The 18,752-nt window shown below is 38.0% G+C and overlaps 1 protein-coding gene across 2 annotated transcripts in view; it reads left to right on the top strand.

Moving 5' to 3' along the window:
* Nucleotides 1-14,765, top strand: part of PLEKHH2 (pleckstrin homology, MyTH4 and FERM domain containing H2) — a 57,896-nt gene extending 43,131 nt beyond the window's left edge. For both annotated transcript variants that reach the window (XM_086460576.1, XM_086460578.1), the window contains 11 exons: nucleotides 1,378-1,557; nucleotides 3,363-3,460; nucleotides 3,938-4,115; nucleotides 5,927-6,082; nucleotides 7,470-7,567; nucleotides 7,961-8,102; nucleotides 8,846-8,991; nucleotides 10,588-10,717; nucleotides 11,589-11,675; nucleotides 13,349-13,486; nucleotides 14,583-14,765. In XM_086460576.1, the coding sequence (XP_086316702.1) occupies nucleotides 1,378-1,557; nucleotides 3,363-3,460; nucleotides 3,938-4,115; nucleotides 5,927-6,082; nucleotides 7,470-7,567; nucleotides 7,961-8,102; nucleotides 8,846-8,991; nucleotides 10,588-10,717; nucleotides 11,589-11,675; nucleotides 13,349-13,486; nucleotides 14,583-14,765 (1,536 nt within the window). The remainder of the gene's footprint in view (nucleotides 1-1,377; nucleotides 1,558-3,362; nucleotides 3,461-3,937; nucleotides 4,116-5,926; nucleotides 6,083-7,469; nucleotides 7,568-7,960; nucleotides 8,103-8,845; nucleotides 8,992-10,587; nucleotides 10,718-11,588; nucleotides 11,676-13,348; nucleotides 13,487-14,582) is intronic.
* Nucleotides 14,766-18,752: the final 3,987 nt, after the last annotated feature.

Genomic DNA, 18,752 nt, shown 5'->3' with positions numbered 1-18,752 from the left:
TTTAAAGATACACATATGTATATCTCCCAGTAGCAGTGAAAAGGCTTTATGATAAAGAGATTTGTAATGGTTCGTAACTGCTGTGCTGCAGCTTGTTTCTTGAGAATTTTTGTATGCCAGTAAGACCTTGTATCTTTCCCAGTTAAAGGCCAGATAGGTGGTTGATATCTATGAGAGGGAGTATGCTGCAATGCCATTATCCTTCCTTCTCCTCTCTCCTGCCCTCACCCAGGTAAAACTACTCCTGAACATTAACTAATAGCTAGGCTATAAAGTCTGTTTCAGAGACAGAATTAAATCTTGCTGTTCTTGTGGACGTTGTGAAAATAAACTACAAGTTGGAAGACATGGAGCTTGAACTTTCTCCACAGAACTTACACAAGTCTAAAGACCAAATTCTCTCAAGCATTAGTTATCTGGAGAGTTCTGATGTAATGGTTCGGATTAGAAAGGAATTCAAGACAAGCACCATATGTTCGGTCACAGCCACTTGTAGGCAAAATTTCCAGCTTGTTTCTCTGAAATGTTTGAAGCACTTTAAAGAAGTACATCCATCTTATTTTCTGCAATCCTGCAGCATGAAAATTTAAAGGGGAATGGACTTCTCTGATAAAAATAAATTTATATTTATTTGGAAATCACTTTAGATTTAGAAACAGATCAAGACATGTGCAGTTATTCTGTTGCTGAAAAAAATTAGTCCTATGCACCCACATATTTTCAGATAGACTAGAAAGAGATTTGGCTTCCATCCGTTTCTTGTATTTGCTTACACACCTTGAAAATTCATCAGCTATTATATAGAGTCCATGCAATGAGAGCTAGGTAAGCTTTCCTCTAATACAGCACAACAAATGCTTAACACCTGGCTTTACTGGGGATAGGAAAGGTTATACTTACCCTACAGTAAAAATACCAGTGAAAGCCAAAACAAATGGCTCAGAGTTATGGTTTTCTTACCTGTGTATATTCTGCCATGTTGCGCTCGCTGCTTGCACAGGCATTTCACACGGGCTGCCACCGAGAGCTGTACACTTTGCATTTGAGAGTCCCATAGAGGGGTAAGCTACGTTCAGCATCCTTACACTTGCCTGCCACCACAACTGTTGCAACTCCTCCTAGAGCTCACTCCAGTAGATACAGAGTGAAAAGAGTGGGTTTTAAGAGATGTTTTTATCTTAAGTCTCCCTGTATAGCTTTCCATCCATTCTGGCCCCTTTTCACCACTTTTGCAAGGGCCAGCAGGGTTTCCTTAGTCTGCTGGTACACTGACTAACTATGACTTCAAGTATAGCACACCTTTGTCATACAGAATGTCTAAAAGATTTGTTGGTGCTTTTTGTATGTAAACTGACTTGCTTATTATTTTATATCTAGACCTGCCAGTTGTTTATAAATGCTGCAGTTGACTCTCCTGCCATTGATTACCATGTATCTTTGGCCCAAAGCGCTTTGCAGATCTGCCTCACGCATCCTGAACTTCAAAATGAGATCTGTTGTCAGCTTATTAAACAGACTAGACGTCGACATCCACAAAACCAGGCAGGACCAATTCAGGTAACCCAGTACTTACTTTAATGGTATCTATTTCAGCAGCAGTGAAAGAACTACACAGACTGTTTAGAATGGTAAAGGGGCTCCACTCTTCTGTAGCATCTGCTTACTTAAACTCAGATAAAAACCTGAACTAACATCTTATTACTGCCGTGTCTTCCTGAAATGAAGCTGACGCCATCCTCCATCAAAGCACCTGCATCTGGTGATAAAGTGTATCTGTGCCTGCGTGGTTTTTAAAGGCTGGACATACAATGGGCTATCTTCAAGTTAAGCGTTGAGTAAGACATCATGTGTGGAACCTACTTCTCTTTTCCTGCATCTTTCCTAAGAGAGGTGCTGCATCAGGAAGCTAAACCGCATGGCAGATGTCTTTATAGCATGAGTGTGAAGAAAAGCTGTAGTGCCATGTTGTGGAATCTCAGATACTCTTAGGGTTTCTGTTAGGTGTCACCCTCTTGTATGTCATGCTGTTCTGCACCCATCCTGCATGCTAGATTATAAATACATACTTCAAATTCTTCACTTTGTCCACTGCCAGCTATTCACTGGTATCCAAATGTCTAACAATTAAATGAACTGAAATTGAAAAGAAAGCCAATACTTAACAGTTTGTGTAGAAGTAACCAAACTGGAACAGTAATGCTTATGATGGAGCAATACCTACAGAACTAGGAGATGGATCAGAAAATGAGAAATTAAGGCTTTTGTAATAGACACGTATTTCTCTTGCCACAGAAAGTAGAACATGACCAGCAGACATACCTATTATCTAAAAACCCCCCATATGTGGCATATGGCCAGTATGTGTGCATCGCTAAAACATCCCCAAAGCTTTTATAACAGACATAGCACAGTCATGTCAATTAGCACACACTGAAATTACATATGGCTGGTGGAATTTAAACTAACCATAATCCTTCTTTCGTACTTTTCATACCACTGGTAAGGCCTTCCCTCTAATACAGATAAACAAATTGTGGCTATCATGCATGATTTTTAAGAGTTAACATGTTCAGTAAAATGTTGGCAGCCTCACACTCATTTTTTTAAGTCCTGAATTCATGCTGTAGCCTCCCAGGCTTGCTTCTACTGCAGTGTCTTCCCGAAACAGAGCCACTGCTATCCTCCATCAAAGTACAGGTATTTGATGAAAGGGAATATCTGTGCCTGTGCTGTCAAATTTCTATTTAATACCAGGCAAGTCAGATAAATCAAGATAGAGAAACCCCATTTTCTAAATTTCAGTATGATGCATTGGTAGAACTGTGAGAAGAGCAGTTGCCGTATTAGTAAGTGTACATCCAGAGTACACAAGAGCAGTCTGTATTAAGTGAAGTCTATGGATACCTATTGAGCAATGAAAATATACCAAAATATTGAGTAATTGTTTTTTCAATAGTTACTGTCTACTTGGTAGGAGGAAAATGTCTAATGGGTTGATTCATAATATATGTGACAGGACAGCTGAATTAAAATTGCACAGGCCTCATTTCTTAGTGCTTGGCCTTGCAGCCTTAATATATTTTTCCTGTATAGTAACTGGTATTTATACAAACTGATCTGCTTTCCCATTTCCAGTTCCAAAAGAAACTTGCTGTACACAAGTAAATAGAAAGAGAGCATTTTGGCCTTCCAGTGAGGTGACATGCTTATTTACTCAGCTTTTTCTCCGTGTTTTGGTTTTTTATTCCTATTTAAAGCTGCCTGTTACTTGGCACAGTAAGCTGCACTGCTGGCCAGCAGCCACAGCAGGAAGTTTTCCTTTGTAAGATGTTTAAAACAGTGAATGTCTTCCTTTTGTCCAGGGCTTGCAGCTCTTGGCTCTCTGCGTTGGACTCTTTCTGCCCCAGCACCCATTCCTTTGGCTTCTTAAACTTCATTTAAAGAAGAACGCAGATTCCAGGTGTGCCTGAATATTATTACCCAGCTAGTCAGCTAGTCTTTCTGAAGTACCTTATTTTCAATCTTTCATTTAATATTTCAGATCTTTTGACATATATTTTAAAATAAATTTGAGTAGAATTGTGCTCCAGTGCTACTAAAATGTAGTACATGTTACTTCTATGCATCACTTGGGAAAGTTATCCTTTGTTTTGAAAAATACTCTGGGGTGGAGCTCTTGACTGTATGTTGCAAAACCATGAAAACCAATATGTGGCAGTTACACAAAACACTCTGAGCCATGTTCACCTTTGGCACAATTCTGTTGGTCTCGGTAGACTAATTCTCTTTATAATTCCACATGGAAAACCAAGTTGGAAATCTCACAGAGTGAAATCTGAGTGCTCCTCCCATCTGGCATCCCCACAGAGATTTACTCACAGTTTACTATCCTTTCAATCAGTCCCCAAGAATTGCCTTATTTCTCTTTTTGTCACAGGACTGAATTCGGGAAATACGCAATATATTGTCAGCGATGCGTGGAGCGTACCCAGCGGAACGGAGACCGAGAAGCCAGACCTTCCAGGATGGAAATCCTTTCCACTCTTCTGAGAAACCCCTACCACCATTCGCTGCCCTTTAGTATTCCAGTTCATTTCATGAATGGCATATATCAGGTAATGTCAGGTAGACCAGGAAATCTGAGCTCTCCCAACCCCTTGCTATTACCACATACATGAAGTAGCATAGCAGAAACAAAACTGTAAGTGTTAAGGCAAATATGGTTCAAGTTTCATCCTGTGCCAGTGCTAGCAATGGCAGGCAAAAGGTACCTGTGATCTGATTCGATCAACAAAGAATAAAGGTTTGGGGAAAAATCTTTAAAAGAAAGAAAAAACATTAAAACCTCCTCAGAGTGAGAGATACTAAAGTTCTGTCTCTTATTTAACCTGACCACCAGATGAATGAATTAGCCTGAAGAAAAGCCAAAGGTATTAAATTCCACTTCCTTTCATCAGACATCTTGAAAGCTAAATATCTCAGTGAAGGCCTGGAAGCACAGCTGTAACTCCCATTATCAGCCATGAAGGATAACCATATTTGTTACAGAACAAACACAGCTTTATTCTTAACTCTTTTGGGACTTCAGCAGTCAAAGCCTGTAGGAAACTTTCCATGGGCTTCCATGCATGCTGCTTCACATCCTGGTCTGTGTTGCTAACTGTGAGATCTGTCTGAAAAGAGTTTTTTAATAATTCACCGTATTCCTAGACAGAAAGCAAGTTTTTATATGAAATCAAAGCTATATCAAATAAACTTTCCATTTCAGGTCACGTAAGAACTTTAGGGTTTTTCACCTCTTAGGTTCTTAATTGCTTACTGCTTGCCCAGTAAAACAGAAAAAAACCCATGCATTTAAATCATCCTAACAGGTTTTAAAATTAGTTTGAAGAAGAAAAGGAATAACTGCTCATTAGTTAGTTATTGCTCCAAAATGTATACATCCAAGGGCTATAAAAATTGTAATTAAATACATAAATTACTTCAGTGGGATCAGTAAATAACCAATTATAATGGTATTGAAAACTCTTGTATCCATGCCTGAAGCTAGATTCAGATTTTTTTTTAATGCCAACCACTGAGAAGCCCAAAACAGAAGTCCAACATCCATTTTCAAGGCATTTCTTTAGCAAAAGAGTAAAATACCTACAACACATCAAATAGAGGAAAACGCCCTCAAAACAGATTTAAGTGAACATCAGCAAGTAGTATCTGTATAAAAGCTATTTGCCATCTCTTGCTAAAATGCATTAATACTAGTAGCAACAGGCAAAAATACAGATTGGGGAAAATAAACCTTAGAAGGCTCTATAGATTATCGACCTATGCAGTACTGACAGAGCAACATCTGTAAAATATTTAGGATCTGCCAATGTAGATCTTCCATCTAATATCCCTCTGAAGTTGCACGTGATGAAAAATGATTAATTGATCTAATTTGTTGCACCACCATATTGAAAAGTGTAGGAAATTATAGTTGTCTTCATTTTTCAAGTGCTACTTGTCACAAAAAGCTCAGATGCTAGACTGCTTTCTGTTACATAAATTCTGTAGCAGAAATTCAAGTGTTAGAAGTGCAAAGAAACCAGTATAAACAAAGAAAATAAAAATATTACATTTGGAAGCATTTTGCTAGTGAGTTTGATTTCATAAACAAAATTCAATAAGGTACAATCTGCTGGGAAGTTAATAATTTTTTGGATGGAGAAAAATTCCACTAAATGGACTTCCCATGTGGAAATCTTGAATCTTTTCCAGACCCTTTATGGAAATTTTTTGTTTCCAATGACAATAAGTTATTCACAGAAGAAGGGATGAGTCTTATATTCCCACTGTTATTCTAGAGGTATTATCTTCCAAAATCTTAGATTTAAGGGGAGGGGGGTTATAAGTTTGATAGCAAAATACATTTTGGCTGCTTTTTTAGGTTGTTGGGTTTGATGCGTCTACCACAGTGGAGGAATTTCTGAACACCCTGAACCAGGATACAGGTATGAGGAAACCAGCTCAGTCAGGATTTGCCCTGTTTTCTGATGATCCCTCTGGCAAGGATATAGAGCACTGTCTTCAAGGAAACATCAAGGTAAACAAAAGCCTTTAATGAGCTCTGCACATAAAACAACAAAATATCTTCATTTTACAGAGCTCTCTTCAGACAATGTAGAGGAAAACATTTTTCAGGCTGAAAACTGTCTTTATAATGTAAAAGGAAAGATTTTTTTTATAAATCGCATTTTCAATTGCTGAAATTCATTCAGTGAACTATATTTAAAAGCTTTGTCTAGGAGACTGATATTATTCAGACAAGTAACACTTGGGTTAAAAAAGAAAAAGTACGGTGTTACTAATTGGAGTTCTTTAAAACTAAAAAGTCCAACATGCATTTAGAGATTTCAGTTAACATTTCTGGTATAGCTAAAAGATGACCATTTGAGGTCCAAAAAGTCATTGATACTGAGGTGTGGAGATCCTGGGGAAGAATAAAAAAAAAAAAGAAAGGATTCCTTATCTAAATACAGAATAATTAGTGTTCAATTCAGGAAATTTCCAATGTTTGCCTTATCGTTCTGAACTCTGAATTTTAGTTCCCTCTATTGCTAGAATTCTTTGCAGTAGAGTGGCAAAATGCAATACAATCTATGCTTTATTAAAATATTAGATATTTTTCAAGCCTTTTAGCAACTAATGAATAATGAATTTTTTGTGCTTCTACCAAGTAGTCTTTTGCATCCATTGGCCAATGTCCACAGCTGCACTTGGAGTTACAAGGTGCGGTACGACCAGGCCTTAGTGACAAACAAGCGGGGTCATCACGATCAGCTGTCTTGCCCTATCACATAGAAAGCAAAATGTATAAAGAAAATACTTATTTCTTTGGTAAACGTAACTTTAGAAGCTGTTCACATTACTGCTTCCAGGAAGGCTCTTTCATGAGGGAACGGTGACATGAAGCCCAGTTGGGCTCCCAGGGCCTCCGATCCACCTCCTCCCCATCTGCCCACCTACACCGCTCATTATGAACCACTCGGGCTGCACTTTGTAACAAACTTCATACAAACTTTAGAGCAGTTACTAGAAAGGCCCTGAAAAACTCCAGCTTGCAGCAGAAAGAGAAGGAGAGATCAAAAGCATTTGATTAATTATATAACAGCTCACTCTCTATAATTACACATTCACTGGCTGCTGCTAAATCAAGTACCTGCCCCTTCCATAGAAGCACATTGTGGCTCATTTCCAAAGGTGGGGGGTGTGTGTTGCAGGATAAACAAACAGCAGAAATGTCAATTATTAAATGCTCCAACTAAGAAATGCAAGTAAAGTTTCCTTTCAGGAAGTTTAAAAATCCAAGCTATGTATGTTTCTTACATGTAAGAGGTAAAAGATATTAACATAAGTTGACAATTTCTAGTCAAAGGTGTTTTCAAAGAGGAATATATGGCAAAGTCAGTTTTGTATTGCTTTCCTTCCAGATCTGTGACATTATTTCAAAATGGGAGCAAGCCTCCAAAGAACAACACCCTGGGAAATGTGAAGGCACAAGGACTGTCCGCCTTACTTACAAAAATAGGTTTGTTTAGCAAGTATAACATCTCTGCTTTGTCCCAAGATTTGTTTTTAATTTCTGCAGAGTTTCTTCATCTGAAAAATACTGGCTGACTCTAAGGTTGCAACAAAAATAGTAAATGGGCATAACTGGAAAAATTTTTTTTTAAAAAACACAAGAGTTAATTTTTTCAAGTGAAGCGGTAAGCAGGGCTGCCAAGGGGAAAAAAAAAAGGCAACACTGAACTCAGAAGACTGAAATTAAATATTTGCCCACTGGTTCAAGTACAAGTGTTGCTCTGCTAATGTGTTTTGACACTGACGTAAACATGTCACATTCAGAGCAGATACCGCTAATCCTCAGGGCTAATGCGTTTCCCTATCTTCTTTATTTAATAACTTTCTGTCTTTTCTGTAGGCTTTATTTTTCAGTTCAGGTCCATGGGGAGACAGACAGAGAGAAGCTGCTGCTAGTATATCAGACAAATGATCAAATAGTCAATGGACTCTTCCCCGTAAACAAAGAACTAGCGATGGAACTGACAGCTCTCTTAGCTCAGGTAATCCTTGGGCATTAATGACTCACACAGCAGTTTTACAAATGAAAAACTTGAATAAAGAAACTGGTCCAGGATTGGTTGACAGTCAAGTGACCTCCACCTTTTACACATGATGGTGCAGGCAATAGACTGGGCTGGAATCTTGGTGTAAGGCTACCTGTGCTTCAGGGGAAGCGCTCTACAGCTGCTGTTGGCGCCAGCACCGAAGAAACCTGCTTTACCTCCTACATGGTCAGGCCCTCTTTGATTGTACATCATGTAATCCTGTACCATTTCTTCATTCGCTATTCCTGACGTGACTTCTGCAAGTTAATACACCAGAGTAACAGCTGTTTCATGAAAGCCTAAGACTCCTTTACTAGACATGGTCTTGATCAGATCTGGTTTATTTTTAAAAAATTAAAGGCTCAAGGGAAGGTTATTGAGAAAGTTATTTGATGGTGTTACTCAATAAATCTAAACTGGTTTGTGTCAGCTGGAGATCTAGCAATCTCAGAGCAGAACTAGTAAGTATTATATTTGTACAATTTATACTTGATAGTTATCATTTTTCCGTAGTAAATATGAAATAAGAAAAGTAAAATTACTTGCATGACTTTTATATCGGTGAGAAATACACATTAATTGACAAACTGTTTTCATTTTTCACTTGGTAAGACAGAGGAAAAGAGAGCTCATAATACACAGCTAGAAAATTACGCTGGAGTAACAAAACATTTTCTTCTTCGTGGTCTTCCCCTTAGGTAGAGATTGGAGATTTTGAACGGCCTTTCTCAACTCCAGCAGGGCAAGTCACTTACCAGTCCAAGTCCAATCAAACATTAAAACAAGTTTTGGAGAGATTCTACCCTAAGAGATACAGGCATGGTTGTTCAGAGGAACAATTAAGGTGAGATGTATTTGGTGACTCATATTCTCTAAAAATCGAGGAGTGAAATGAGGAAGGTTTAAATTGTCATTAGGTACAACTTACTGTTTTGCCATATTTGCCCAAACCTGTGTTGGAAACTCATTTTCTTACTAAATTGCAGAACCCATTTCCTCTGTATGTTTCTAGTTTAGACAGAGGACCGTCATTAACCGGGCATTCCAGCAAAAGCTGTACCAGTTCCTACATAGTGTTACAAAACCCAGCGATTTTGAAATTCTTATTTTTCTTACTCAGCAAATCTAAACTAAGTCTGTGCATGGACTAAAGAACTACTGAAAGTAAAGGATGTGAGGATTGATCTAAGTGTTTGCTATTCAAACATGCAATCTCGGGCAGCCAGTCAGATTGGCAAAATGTTAATTTAGCGGGCTTGCTCGTAAGGTATCACTTCATTTAAAAGTAATAGCCTGCAAGTAATTTCAATCAACACCTAGTAACATGAAGATGAGCAGAACAGTGTAATAAATTATCCAAAGTCAATGATACTGCAATTCTGAGGTCAAATAAACCTCATAGAAATGTTTCTCTCCTTCTTCACTACAGGGTTGAGAAAGGTTAAAGCTATTATCGTATGCACAAAGTAACATTTTTACATACTCAGAAGATAATAGGAACATTCAAAAGTATACACACAACAAATAGAAAGTTACGCTATTAATTTCAAAGAACAAAGTGTAAGAGGTCCTAGATTAGACTAACTCATGGAGTGTAAGTCATCTCTTGAACTGTTCAAGTAGGCCTAAAACTACAAATTGCCGGAGCTGGAAGTCTGTGGCAGGGAAAGAATCACTCTAAACCTGCCCTGTTGCTTGTATTCTTTTGCTGAGGGTGCAGTCGGACGTAAGTAAGAGTAGTAAATGTAAACGTTTAGTAAGAGTAAGCTGCAAGTGAACGATCTCCCTTTACTACACATTCCCCCTCCCTTTTCTTGGGCCACATCTAATCATCTTGTGGCTGCCGGGTAAGTCATTTCTGCAGGTCAATGTGCTAGAAAGGAATTCTGGGGTGGGTTTTTTGGAGGATTTTCCAAAGGATCATTTTATTGAACCAACTCACCACGGGGTCACAAAAGAAAAGAGCCAGTGTGAACGCATCATGCCTCAGAAGCACTCTTTTTGGTAGCAGCACGCAGATACACTAAAAAAGAGCACAGTTAAGCTGTATCTTCCACATCTACTACTAGCCACAGGTAAAGAGATGGGCTAAGCTGGATGGATTTTTGCAATGACAACTGGCATAGCTGTTGAGTACTGATAAAGGTAGATTGATTATCTGTAGAGACACTTTAAAAGCTGTCCTAGACTTTTTCCCTTTATGCTGCAACTGCTACATCAATATTTAATCATAATGTTGCAGAAATTAGAAGATACTTCATAATTTTCATGTGCATAAAAATATTAAATGACATTTTGGATTTATTTAATACTGTATAAGTGATAGTTTTTGTATTAAATTATCATTTTAACAAATGGATTCTTTTTTGCTCATTAAACTCGCTATGGGTAAGCATTTAAATTCCTTTCAATAACTAAATTACATATTTCATTTCAACAGACAGCTTTGTCAGCGGTTGTCTACAAGATGGATGGCTCTCCGGGGGCACAGTGCTGCAGACTGTGTGCGCATTTATCTCACTGTAGCCAGAAAATGGTCTTTCTTCGGCGCTAAATTGTTTGCAGCAAAAGTAAGAAACTTCACTGAGTTTGAGTGATGGGTTTTTTTTAATATAGATATAAATTGCAAATAGTAATACCTTTTTGTTGAACACGAGTGTGCTATCCATGTGCTGACTGAATCTCTTGTCAAATTACTAACTTGGTTAAGCCATATACTGGTGAAATGTAATAGCCATAGTACTAAGTATACTATAATACTAACTTTCCAACACACTTATTGCTTTTACATTATTAATCTAGGTGATATCGTTTCATTTTCTTATACCTTAGTTTGAGATAGCCTTTTTGTTCCAGACTTTTTTTTTACTTGGTCAGTAGTAGAGTATTGGAAAGGCATCACTAACTGGCCATGGCAGCTGAACTTTGCAGAAACACTAAATGTTGTTAAGGGTATTTAGAGCACTCCCTTCTGTGCTGGCCTCTCTCAGTTTCTCTTAAACCACTTAGTATCTTAATTCTCTTGATTCAAATAACAGCTATGTTAAACAGAACTGCCACCTCACCCCTTATGTTTTATTAGGTAATCCCAGCGTACATACATATAATTGCTTATCAGCACTCTGTTCTTTGCATATGTAGACATAAGTGCTAGTGAACAACTTTAAACCTGACTTTTTTTTTTTTATTTTATTAGTGAGACTATATATTGGACTAAGCACCAGGGGAGGCTTCAAGAGTATTAGGCTGAGTTCGTAGTTCTGCCACTGGCCGCCTACATGGCTTTGGGCAGCTACTTCAATTCCTTGACATCAGTTCCCTCCCAGTGTAAGTCTCAGTAAGATCTGCGGATGGAGAGAGCTCTAAAATAGCTGAGAGTTAATAATTATTTACATATTGCCTCATTTTGAAATACTAATTAGAGAACATTTCTCTTTGTAGCCTCTAGCAACATCCTCAGTTGAGAAGTCCTTCATATGGTTTGCTGTACATGAAGATGGCATAAGCATCCTAGATTACAGCTCTATGGTAAGTGAAATTTCTTTTTTAATTTTGGTCAAAGTAGATGTTAATACTGAGTATATGGAGAGATTCACCACCATACTACATAAAAGATGGCATTAGCCTTCCATGCTAAGTTATCTAGTCTTTCTCTTAAAGCAAATATTCATCCCTTTCAAAACGCTTTAATGTTATCATCATGATAGTAGCACTAATAATAGAAATAAGTAATGAATTCTTTGCACAGAATTTATTTTTGTTTATCAGATACAGTTTTTATGTCTTTTAATGAAATGTTAATGTTTTAATCATTCAGATGTCAGAAGATCCGTAGTTACAGTTCTTACAATAACATTAATTTCCTTTTCTGGAGACTTCATTTTCCATTATTATTCATAATACATAAACTCTGCAAAGAGCAGTTACTTTAAAAGATTGTTATTTTCATTGTATTATTTTTGTTTAATAGTAGGTAATATAACCCAGTGTTATTTAATTATGTCATTTTAGGCTCTGATTTTTCTTTGATTTGCAATAAAAGTTTCCCCAGAAAACGACTCATGGCAATCAGTGTGAAAAAGCAGTTTCTGAGAAGATCCCTGCTTTAATTTATATCAGGCAAAGAAACAGAACGGCATGGCGCTATTAGCAAGTGCTAATACTGAATATCAGAAAATTAAAATCTCAACTTCATAATTGTACTGATAGGAGCCTTTTCATTACACTTCTTTGCAGTTAAAGAAATAATAAAACAAAGAACATGAGAAGAGCAAACAGCAGCTCTGTTCAGAGAATGAGCTGGCATCAGACTGCAGAAGGCTCTGTGAACCCTACCTGCTCATAGAGCCAGCTGTGGCATTGCTGCAGAGCCCTGCCCGTTTACAGTATCGACAGGCCTTGCTTGCCATTCCACAAGCATTCAGTTTCCAGGGAATATGCCGATTTTCTATAGGAAGGATCAGGGTTATCAGAAATGATCTTGCAAGGCGTAGAGAAAACAGTATTTCAAAATAAGAGCAAAAACTGAAGGACGTTAAGTCAGTTATTGTACAGATACTGTCTTATGATTAATTTTAAATGTGAACAAATGCAGCAAATTAATGTGAGTCGTGATGACAAATTAAAAGCTCATCATAGACTCAAAGGCCACTAGTGTGGTGTTGCACATGGAACAATGGAAGCCGAGGCATGGAAAGCAGAGGAGCCTTGAGAAGCATTTCTGTTTCATCAGAGATGTGCAAAAAAGAGAACACTGCATCACTGCACAAAAAGAAGTCCTGGATTTAAATTCCTTTAGATGTCTCATACTCTGCCATTTAATCTATATAGACACTGCTTCCATTTCAAATGGAATTCCTAAGATTAACTTCCCTCAAAGTCAGTCAAGGCTTGTGTAAATTGAATTACACACTTGAGTTGAAACCTGCTTGTAATACCTTTGATCTAATTAATCTGGAATAGAAACAGAGGTCAAACTTACAAGAGTTATCATCTGCAATGGAAATTCCTCACAGTGAAGGTGTGAATGAGGCTATCCCAAAATTTACAATTAATTTCAAGATTCATAAGAGGCTAACAGTAACATTTTGAAAAATGCACATCTAATTATATTTTTAAAAGAAGTATTTGTCATAATCTGTTTTTCCTGCATTGTCCTGCTTATAGCTTTGTGTTTTGGTTTTTTGCTTTTCTTTTTTAAGCGATTAACAGTTACATATACGTATCAGAGTCTGATGACTTTCGGAGGCTATCAAGATGATTTTATGTTGGTTGTTAGCAATGCTCAGACAAAAGACAAATCAACTGAAAAACACCTTTTCGCCATGACAAAACCAAAGGTTGGTATATTACCTGAAACAGTTTCCCACCATCTGCCTCTTTTCTGCTTTTTCTAGTGGATAATCCTTAACAGATGTGAGAGATGAAACACCTTCTTTATTCCTAGCATTCTCAGATGATTGAATTTTGCCAGATGGTTTTAGACAGCAAAACAATTAGTAATATAAGAACTAACAGTGACAATACTGACGTGTTCCTTTTCTTTTCATGTCCCTGTCTATAACATTCCAGATTTTTCATAGAAGGACAAAGAAGGCTATTAAGGACAGGAATTATATGCAGTACCTAAAAAGTAGTCTGTTTGCTTGATCAGCACTAGAGAGAATTTTTAAGAAGGCACATGGTGGAACTGTAGAGCACGAGACCTGAAAGATCAGTCACTTCTTAAAAATCCTAGGATATTTTTACCTTTGGTAAAGAAACTGTTCATGCTTTTAAATCTAGATTCTCGCCTTCGCTGGTAATAATGACTACATTTTTTTTTAAAAATAAAGATTCCCAAGACTTTTGCTGTTAGTCAGAACAATTTATGAAACAGAATACAAAATTCCACATACAAATTTGGGTCAAAACACAACTCTTCATACAAATGCGCACAGTAAAATACATCTGTTCAAGTTTCCCTCCGATTGTGCCCTTATAGGCAAGGTTGTGTGGACTGCAAAGAGAAAATAGGGTAAAAAGCTCCCAGAAGTCTTTATTCCTTTTATCTACCCTGTGTCTTTAGTTCTCTGAGCACTGGATATTTTCTAGGAAAACTGAGGGAACACATCATGAAAGTTTTTTCTAAGAGCGTCACCTTTCAGACTTCAAAATCTCTCTCAAAGTGAGAGAAGACATCTGTTTGAATCATTTAAGACTGGAAGACAAAGTATCTAGCATACTGATGGGAATAACATTACATTATTTGCAAGGAGCAATAGAAAAAAAAGCTCTATTAGGCATCTCCTCTCTCCCCGTCATTAACGTGTTTGATAAAGTACAAGTACTTTTCCAGTTGATGGTGATTGTCACTTGCTAAAAAGTTAGCTATTTTTTCAGCAGTCAAAACACATCACTGTATTTTTCAAAGAATTTTGTATGTTCCTGTTATAGATTCTTGAGATCACTCTACTGATTGCCAGCTATATTAACAACTTTCATCAGCTGAAAGGAGCTGCTCATCACCTCTCTGCTCCAGCATTACTGACACCTCCAAGTGGACAGAAACTCAAGGAAATGGGGAGTCAGCCACTTCTGGCAAACAACAGACCAACTAAATGTCCCACTTTGTTATGAAAGGATTATGGATCGTGATAATGCCTCTTTCTTACAGCACTTCTACACTGGTTGGAAACTTTTTGATGTACAAGGCGTAGGGCATAAGCAGGTCCATAAACAAAAGAAAGGCGGACGGGTTTACATTCATTTCGGGGGTATACAACAGGAGGAGCCTTTTAATTAAAGCCCCGGCCTGAACTGGAATGATGATGAGCCAATTTAAGGGTTACGCTTTACTGGTGGTGGCCTGTGCCTACAGCTCAGAAATAAAGGTGTCTGTTGAAAGTGATGGGGAAAGGAGGTCTTGGGAACAATTGTATAGATTTTAGTAGATTTCCAGATATTTACTCAGGGACTAAACTGTCTTCAACTCTTCATCTCTATTTTTCAAAACTATACAAGTTGTATAACCTGCATTTTGAAATGGAATTTTTGTTTAAAAAAGCAGTCAAATACAAAAATATTTTCCACTTCCATCACCTGTCCTTATTTGCAATACAAGCACCATGGGACTAAAAAGAACAAATTGTTTGATTTGTATAATTGTTTCTCCTTTAAAAAAATCCATAAGCACATCATGTATCTACTATAAATTTAAAGAGTATTCTCATGATACACTCTAGCCTTTGTTATACAGCTATTTTACTTTGCAAATCTTCAGCCTTGGTCTGGTAAATTTCTAAATAATCCCTTTCTGCCCCAGCCTTTTGGAAAAATCTAAATTGGACAGGCACTGTATTTAGTATAGTTTTGTTAAACAAGATCCTAATTTCTTCTTTAATCCAGCATAATAATATAATACAGATGCAAGAATGACCTACAATTCAAAACACAAGAATAACACAGAAAACCATTGCTTGAACTGTTGTGAGTAACCTTGGAGACATATGTGACATATAAAATCCATGTATAATGTGTATAATGTATATACATTGATTCAGAATAATATTTTGTAAAAGTTGTACTTCTTGTTTTTCATTTGTATCGATCCATTCCATATTATAATACTAATATAATGTTCTTGCACACTGAAGGCATAATGCTGCATCTGCACTACTGGACCTAGGAGCACCTTCCAGTTGCCTTTTTCAGCTGCAAGCCTCAGTGCTACGTAAGGTCAAACATACAGAAATTACACCCATTTTTTCTTCCAATCCTCACATTTTCGATTCCGTGCAAGTAAAACACTTCTGCAGGCTCTGTAATGGATCAGCAGCACACTCTAATAGATAATTTAGGTCCCACCATAGAGAAGGTAGTCAAACATAAATCACTGATTTATATACATTTCACAATTTTCACTTCTGCTCATGCTAATGATCATGGATCATCAATCCCTTACTGCTAGCCCTCATAGTTGTTTTTTGTTTTTTAATTACTTTCAACTGAAGCAATTTCACCATGATGAATTTTAATATTTGAAGGCTGAAAATCTCCTTTGTTTTGTGACATTTAACCATTTCAGATACATACACACTTGTATTGAGAGAAAAGGAATTTTCAGCTGTTTGCCTTCTATGAAAGGTAGGGAGTATCCTCCTGAAGAAGTAAAATAGATTGGAAGGGAGAGGCAGGCTGTGAAAAGAGCACGCTCTTAAATAGTGGAGAGCCAAACTGGCAAGCTGACTTCATAAATGTGTTTCTTCTGAAAGCTCTCAAAGTCCTGCCACAGCTGCTTAAGTCTGCAGGACTCAAGCACCACTTTATGAATGCTCCTATGGGCCAGTGCTGAGTCTTGAAAATTACAGCCCGATAACGAGCACCCTGTCTAGGTGCTTTCACACTGGCAACGCAGGAAGACCTTCCTGGTGACTTCCAGCCTTTGGTGGTAGTTGTGGCACTAGATCCTTCTCTTCCAACGCGGCAGGGCCAGCAGCAGGAGGTCTACCTCCTAGTGGGCAGCCGTCTCCTGCCCTGCCATCACCAAGGACAGTGCACTGGAAGCTGCGAGAGACCTTGGCACCAGCTGCAGCATCTTTTTGTGCCGCACCCCACGTGAAGTGATGCAGATTCCACGGTGAAATCGAGTTAGGAATTAACATCCCTTTGCAATCAGCAGAACAGTTACCTTTCAGAGATTTGAGGGGGGCGGGGTGTTTGCCAATTCAAACAAATGCTACTGCATCAGTTACACTCAGGCCATAGCCTAAATCTTCTCAAATGCGATGATTAGTACAAAAATTGTCAAGTCATCGTGAAATTACAGTAACTGTCAACCTAGAATACTCCAACTAGTAATTCTCTCCTACTTGTCCAGTTTTAAATGAATGTGGCAGATCAGGTTCTAGCAGAAGGCAAAAAAAGTGGAGCATTGTGCTAGTGAGCTTGTTCATGTAGTTTTTAAATTCTTTGTTAAATGTAGGGATGATACACAATACAAACAGCTGATGTGCAGATTTTGAGTCTAAACAGTTTTCATTGACACTGTTTTATAAAGCAGGACACGATCCATGGAGTATGACCTTCCTGCCTGCCCTTGGGCAGGTAACTCTAGACATTGCTTTGCTTTTTAGTGATAAGCTCTTGCTGCTGCAGTATATCCCTACATCGTGGTGCCAGAAGCAATCCGTGCATTAGTTTCCCTTTGTTTGGCAGCACTTCCCAGACACACTATCACTAACTGCTCATTATAGGTCACCATTAATCCCATGTAGTCACATTACCAGAAATGCTGCGTTAATTTTTATAACATAAATGCATTTAGAATCACAATTACCGTGACGACACTACATTAAACAATAAAGTTTCTTCCAGGATTTTGATTACCAAGAGTGAGGTTTCCAGAGTGACAGTAACCTCCCCAAGCAGACGCTTCCCTTCAAGTTACCAGGGTCAGCAAGTAAACTCTTACACACGCAAGCACACTTCCGAACACAGCTATGCAAGTTTCAGGGTGACTTGCTCCATGTTACCCTAGCTCCAGAGCTACTTAGAGGATATCCCCCAATGTAAGACAGCAAAGCTGAACAGTCCAGGCAGATAATCAGATAATTCTGCCCTCCCCACCCAGCCTGAGCTTTACGAGTGATCCACATCTCAGTCTTAACCTGGAGTCATCCACCAAAACAATTTGTACCGTGCTACCTAGTCCATGACTGAAGCCCAGGCAGGAACTAGACCTTTCTCACCTTCCAATCTTCAGCAGGGATGACACAATGGGAGCTGTCAAAGGAGCAGTGACTTCTGGGACTGATGCTGAAAAACTTCCCATGCTCAAGGCTGGCAGAACCTAGGTTGTAAAAATATTCTCAGCATGAGATTAATGTGTTAGCACATGCAAGGAGACTTCACCTTCTGTCACAAACTTGAGAATGTCTTTGCTTGCTTTGAGCTAGTGGTCAGGACCAACAGTCAGTGTGAATGGTCAGTGAACCCGAGCTGATAATGACTGAGAGATCACTGGTAACTCCCTGCATAAACAGTGACATTGATTTGAAATTAGCACTTGGAATGCAATGCAAATTCATGTGTTACTTGAACTTCACTTTGCCTTGTCAGTCTTTGCGCAGCAGTATCAGTAAGCAAACTGCTCATTTCTAAAACAAACAAGACCTATTTACTCCTGTAGTACAGCAGGCAAATGATAGAGCTTTAATACAATCCACAAAATTAGTTTCCCATTATTTTAAATTTGGTTTATAGTGAAATTTAAAATAGAGGCATATATTTCCGTATAAAAGAAGGCTGGTAGGTAGTTGGTGTTGGGAGTTCCTTGTCAGACTAACATAGTTTTTATAGGTTTTATTTTTTCCTGAAGGAAAAAATTCATCCTTGCATAAAGGAATGCACCACTTAAAGCTTTAAGGTAGAGCTTTAATGGTCCATACAGCTTAGTGCAATCCATTAGTTTAATTTTAACTAAGTGGTTAGTAACTCAGTAATAATGAATTAGGAAGAAAAAAGTATTTTTTTTTTTACAGTTTCTTAGGGCAAAGGAAATGAAACTGAGTAAGGTGAAACTTAAAATACAGAAAACTCCAACTTCATTTCCAGATTGGACTTACT

This window comes from Leptosomus discolor, chromosome 2, assembly GCF_034619465.1.
Source record: "Leptosomus discolor isolate bLepDis1 chromosome 2, bLepDis1.hap2, whole genome shotgun sequence".
Taxonomy (NCBI): Eukaryota; Metazoa; Chordata; class Aves; order Leptosomiformes; family Leptosomidae; genus Leptosomus; species Leptosomus discolor.
The sequence above is the reverse complement of the archived record's forward strand: the minus strand, read 5'-3'. Positions and strand labels throughout refer to the sequence as shown.